We start from the raw sequence: 5,925 nt of genomic DNA, 5'->3' as shown, positions 1-5,925 counted from the left end.
TCAGCTGCCGGGCACTGTGGCCAATTTGTGGAATGGATGTTATAAATATAAGTAGCAGCATTTCTTACTTTTTTCTTCTTCCACGCTGGGGATTGAACCCAGGTCCTCACACTTGCTAAGCCAGTGCTTTTTTTTTTTTTTTTTGGGTCTGGTCGTGGAGCCTGAACTCTGGGCCTGGGTGCTGTCCCTCAGCTCTTCAGCTCAAGGCTAGCACTCTACCACTTGAGCCACAGCGCCACTTCCGGCTTTTTTCTTATGTGGTGCTGAGGAATCGAACCCAGGGCCTTGAGCATGCAAGGCAAGCGCTCTACCACAGAGCCACCTTCGCAGCCCCTAAGCCAGTGCTTTGACCCCAAGATCTATTCCGGCCCAATCTGTGTGCCTTCTGCCTACTGTGAACATCTCTCCTCCAGCCCTCCATGCCCCTGATGTCTCACAACCACGCGAGGTACTGTGCCACACTCGGCAGTGACCGCTGGCCGCTGGTGCCAACCTCCAAGCCTGGAGTTCAGCCAAAGCTCACCTGGGAGGAGGCTGTTGGGGCCTCCCTTCCTCCCTCCCACCCCCCTCCAGAAGCCAGAGCCACCTCCCCACCCCTCCTGGGGTCCACAGGGAGACAGAACTCTCCCAGGTCCAGGGCTCAGCCTTAAGCTCGCCTCTCAGTCTCCTTCCCACAGTGTGTACCAGCCACTCAGCGGGCAGAGGACTGGGCCAGAGGGCAGGAGGGCGGGTGGGCACACAGGCAGTGCCCTCGAGCCTGCGTGAGAGGCCGGCCCGCCCCCTGCATCTCCTCCACAGGTGGGAGCTGAATCTATCTGGTCAGGGGCAGCAGGAAGGACCCCCGCCCAGTCCCCTCCACCTTCCCCCGCAAAGGAGGGGTACAGGGACACAGGGACACCGGCCAGGGGCAGCAGGGAGAAAAGAAGTTCTTCACTGGACAGCCCCAGCCCACCAGGTATGGAATCTGAATGCTACAGAGACAGTAACGGGTCTAACCCTTGAGAGGAGCAGCCCTCCCCCTCTGTCTGTCTCTCTTTGTCTGTCTCTCTCTCTCTTTCTCTGTCTGTCTCTCTCTCTCTGTCACTTTCACTTTCTCTTGCTCTCAATGTATACTTGATATATTGATAGGTATATATCATATAGCTATATGATAGTGATATAGATGTATGTCATATATGTCAATAAACAGGTAAAGATGAGTGAAGTAGGTCCAGAGATGCATTAGTTGATAGATAGGTAGATGAGATGTAGACAGGCAGGCAGGCAGGCAGGCAGGGTAGCTTTGGAGCCTTGTGGGGTTAGGAAAAGGGATTCCTGCATTCAACTGTCTGTCTGGCTCCTGGCGTCTGGCCGTACCACTTCCCCAGCCGTGGAGGCCGTCCACGCAGCCGTCCTGTCCTGTCACCCACCCACCTGTATGACTCGGGGACAAAGCCACCCTGTCATTGAGGAGCCACGCCAGGGGCTCCGGCTGACAAAGAGGCTTTCCTGAGACACGGTCCCAGCCCCCCAAGCCCCCAGATCAACCCCAGCCCCCAACCCCAGGGCCACCCCTGCATCTCTGCCTCCTCTGCACAAATGCCATCCCAGGAAGTGTGTGAGGGACCAGCTGTGGCCACTGGGCAGGGGAAGGGGAGAGGAGAGGAGGGATGAGGGCAAGGAGAGGGAGAAGAGAGGAGAAAGGAGAGGAGAGAGAGAAGGGTGAGAAGAGAGGAGAGAAGAGAGGGAGGAGAGAGAAGAGAAGAGGTGGAGAAAGGAGAGAGAGAGAGAGAGAGAGAGAGAGAGAGAGAGAGAAAGAGAGAGAGAGAGAGAGAGGGAGGGGGAGAGAGAGAGAGAGAGAGAGAGAGAGAGAGAGAGAGAGAGAGAGAGAGAGAGAGATGGGGGAGGTCGATCTGATCCCTGGATTGCAGGGATGTGAGCTGTGCAGGGGTCTCGAGTCTGGAGCTGGAGTTCTGGCTGTGTCAGTCTGGAGGGCAAAGCTGCTGCTCCAAGCAGTGCTGGTTCTGGGAGGGGCCGTGGCCCAATCCTTGGGAGGCGGAGGTGCTGGGGATGCTACCTGGAGCCGAGGCTATAGTAAGACGTCAGAATAAAAATGTGGACTTCCATGTGTGGGTTTCCATGTGGTGATGAAGGGGGCGCCCCCTCTCCTCCGTTACCCTCTCCCTGGCCCTCCCCTCCCCTCAGCCACCCCTTCCCCCATCCCCATGGATGGGGCTCAGCCCCTGTCGCCACCCTCCCTTTGGCAGAAGTCATTTTCAACTCATCACCTTGAAGTGATGGAGTGTTCATCAGTTCAAGGTTCACTGTCCCCACTTCTGAGGAGCCAGCCCTCCACCCCACATTGTGTCCACACAGATGGATGCCAGCCCAGTGAGCAGCTGGATGTCGGTAGCTATGGCTGAGCAAGCACCCCACAACAGCAGCAGGCAGGACCCCAGGGGGGCATCGGCCTGCTGTCCAGGTCTCAGGTGTTTCAGGGAGACCCATGCAGCTCCTGACTCTAGGGAGGCTGTGTGGAGCCCATTCCAAGCCAGGGCCCAGCACGAGGAGCCTGGGCTGGGTGTGAGGGAGACCTGCCAGACCCCACACAGGACATCTCTCCACCCGAGAAACACAGCCACAGGCCAAGCTCCAGACATGGAGAAGACCTTGGACAGAGCCTGGACGGCAACTCAGGCCTTGGCAATTAAATATATATGTGTATATATATATATATATATATATATATATGATATATGATATATGATTTCTGATTTAGCGTGGTACATTTCATGCTGTTCTTCCACTTGGTTTAAGGGATGTGAATGACTCTCTGGAACTCTCCAACAGCTCCTTTCCCTCCCCGAGGGGGTCCCAAACCCAAAGGCTGCTGTACCAACCCTGCGGCATCTCCCCAACTGCCCATGCCCAGCAGGGCATGTCTCTAATGTCTCTAATAACCGTGATGGTCCTTGCAATCATTACTCTTGTTCAACCTGTCTGTGCCTACAGGAGAGACAACAATGATTCTCTTTTTCTCCTACAGATGGAGAAGTCCCCAGAGCTGGCCAACTCAACCCGGGTCCAGTACTTCGTCCTCCTGGGCCTGTCCACCCGACTGGGCATCAGAGCCGCCCTGTTCTTTGTCTTCCTCGCCCTCTATCTGCTGACACTGCTGGAGAACGCGCTCATTGTCTACCTGGTCAGCACCCACAGCGAGCTCCGCAAGCCCATGTACTTCTTCCTGGCCAACCTCAGCTGCCTGGAGATGAGCTACGTGTCTGTCACCATGCCCACGCTGCTGCTGGGGCTGTGGGCTGGGCCCTACCGCATCCCCTTCACCACCTGCATGACTCAGCTCTACTTCTTCATCCTCCTCATTGGCACCGAGTGCTTGCTTCTGGCATCCATGGCCTATGACCGCTATGTAGCCATCTGCCGGCCCCTGCACTATCCCCTGCTCATGCGGCCCCGGGTCTGCATGGCCTTGGCCATGGCCTCCTGGCTGGGGGGACTGGTAGTCTCTGTGGCAAAGACCACCTGCATCGCCAGCTTGTCCTATTGTGGCCCCAACATCATCAACCACTTCTTCTGTGACGTCTCCCCACTGCTCAACCTGTCCTGCACCCACGTGGCACTCACAGAGCTGGTGGACTTCATCTCCGCCATTGTCATCTTCTGTGGAACTCTCCTGGTGGCCTTGGCCTCCTACATGGCCATTGGCAGGGCGGTACTGCGCATGCCGTCGGCCGCTGCCCGACGCAAGGCCTTCTCCACCTGTGCCTCGCACCTGGTGGTGGTGGGCATCTTCTATTCAGTCGCCCTCTTCATATATGCCCGGCCCAGCCGCATCAAGTCCATGGATCTGAGCAAGGTGCTGTCAGTGATCTACACGGTGGCCACGCCCATGTGCAACCCCATCATCTATTGTCTGCGCAACAAGGAGGTGCATGGTGCGGTGCGCAAGACCTTAGGCCGGTCCTGACCCTGCCCAGCCTCAAGCTCCAGTGTCCAAAAACACAACAGCCTCAGAAAACTCCTTCCCTTTGCTCAGCTCAAGCCCATCAGCCACCGCCTCTGACCCAACCAGGTCTTGGCAGAGGCCGGCCCTGTTCCTCTGCAGCTTGTGTCTTCTCTGTGGCTGTGCTGTGTGGATTCCAGAAATGTGAGGTCAGCCACCACCGCTCTGCACCTTCATTTGTCATCTCTGTGCCTTTGCACGGGGCGGAGGTTGATGTGCACAGATCACCTTCCTTTACCCCACCTGTGGCTGCTCATGGAGAACCTGCGCCAGACTTCTCATCTGGAGAAGCTGTGGGGTCCAGCAGGCTGGCCAGGCACATCCTCCCAGGGCCCCACAGTCTGGCTCCACCGCCCCCTCCGCCATTTCACCATCCACAGCCCAACAGGCTTTGTCTTTCTGCCATGACCCACTCCAGCCTCCTGAATGCCCCAGACCCCGAGTGCAGATCGCCGCTCACCATGCCCAGGGACAGGCACGCGCTGGCGGCCACGTGAAGGCCAGGACAGAGGGCATGTGAGGGGGGAAGAGGGGCCTGGGGAAGGGGAAGGAAGGGAGAGGGAGGGAAGAGAGAGGGAAAATGCAGTCCTTATGCTCAATGTGATCCACCTGGATAATGAGCAGTGTGGGACAGTGGAAACCGGGCCAAGGGGGAGGGTGTGGGGGACAGGGATGGGGGAGGAAGGAGGTGTCACTGACCATGGAACTTCTGCACTGAATCACAACAATAAAAAGATCCCAGCCCCTTGGGTTCCTGTCAGGATTGCCTTCTTTCTCCACTGCTTCTTTTCCCACTGCGCAGCCCCTGGACACCGCTCTGCCCTGCTACCCTCACCAGCCGGCCTGCAACACTGTGTGCTGGGTCGGGGAAAGGCTAACATGGGAAAGCACCTGCCTGACAGGGCAAGTCCTGAGTTCCCAGCTCAGGAAAGCCATACGGAGGACAGCAGATCTGTCTTTCCTGAGACTGGGCCCAGCCAGAGAGCCGCCTGGGGGTCCCGAGCTGCATGCCAGTACCTCTGGGACAGCAGAGCTGCCTGCCCATCATACCCCATGATGCCCTGCGCCAGTCCACCCTAGAGGCCACCCTCCCTCATCCCTGTCCCCTGAACCCAGACAGGAGTCCAGACAGGGCAGAGGTCTGCCTGTGGAAGCTCCTCTCCTCCAGCCTCCCTCCTCCACAGAGGTCAGAGAAGAGATTTCCCCCCCACTTCCCCTCATCCTCCCTCTCCTGTTTCCCCCTCCCCTGCTTTCCCACCCCTCCTACATTTTCCCCTCTTTCCTCTCCCTTACCACCCTCCTCCCTCCCCTCTTCCACCCTCCTCCTCCACTCCTTGCACCTCCTCCTCCCCTGCAGTGCACAGGGACTTGGCTGGTCTCCTGGGCAGGACAGACCTCTGGCTTAAGCTCTGCTCTCTGTCTGCCTGTCACAGTTGGTCTTGGGCATCACAAATCAGAGCCTGGCCAGACCAAGTTGGGTGCTGGTTCAGGACAGAGCAGCCCAGCAGGGTGGACTGAAGGCTGTGGCTGTTCTCTCAGCAGAAGCAGAGTGCACAGGGCTGCTCGGGCTGCTTGGGCAGGAGAGAAGCTGCACCTGTCTACCTTACCCCTGAGCTGAGGGAAGACTCTGGGTGCTGGGGACAGGGAACAGCAGAGAGGAAAGGGTTTGCATCTTTCTCTCTTGGAGACAGGTGCTTCCTAGGGAGCCCAGGGTGCACTCGACTTGCAGTCCTCCTGCCCCAACCTCAGGAGCTGGGATTACAAGAGTGAGCCATCACTCCTGCCTGCACACAAAGCTTTCTTTTTGGTGACCCTGACGGGGGTTTAATTTGGGGCCTCTTGGTGCCTGAGTAGGCGTTCGACCACATAAATCATCCCACCAGCCCGATTGTTGATTTACTTCAGTGTTGTTTTAGCGGTGATCT

The 5,925-nt window shown here is 57.6% G+C and overlaps 1 protein-coding gene across 1 annotated transcript; it reads left to right on the top strand.

The window, feature by feature from the left end:
* Nucleotides 1-3,025: 3,025 nt before the first annotated feature.
* LOC138812645 (olfactory receptor 6Z7-like) lies at nucleotides 3,026-3,964 on the top strand. Its single transcript, XM_070000701.1, has one exon. It carries the CDS (start codon nucleotides 3,026-3,028, stop codon nucleotides 3,962-3,964), a length of 939 nt encoding a protein of 312 aa, XP_069856802.1.
* Nucleotides 3,965-5,925: the final 1,961 nt, after the last annotated feature.

Source organism: Dipodomys merriami, unplaced genomic scaffold (genome assembly GCF_024711535.1).
Source record: "Dipodomys merriami isolate MVZ:Mamm:240054 unplaced genomic scaffold, mDipMer1.0.p SCAF_57, whole genome shotgun sequence".
NCBI classification, from domain to species: Eukaryota; Metazoa; Chordata; class Mammalia; order Rodentia; family Heteromyidae; genus Dipodomys; species Dipodomys merriami.
This window is presented reverse-complemented; position numbering and strand designations above follow the sequence as displayed.

Excerpts from the sequence above, each read along its gene's own strand:
- LOC138812645 (XM_070000701.1), top strand. The coding sequence starts at position 3,026 with ATGGAGAAGTCCCCAGAGCTGGCCAACTCAACCCGGGTCCAGTACTTC.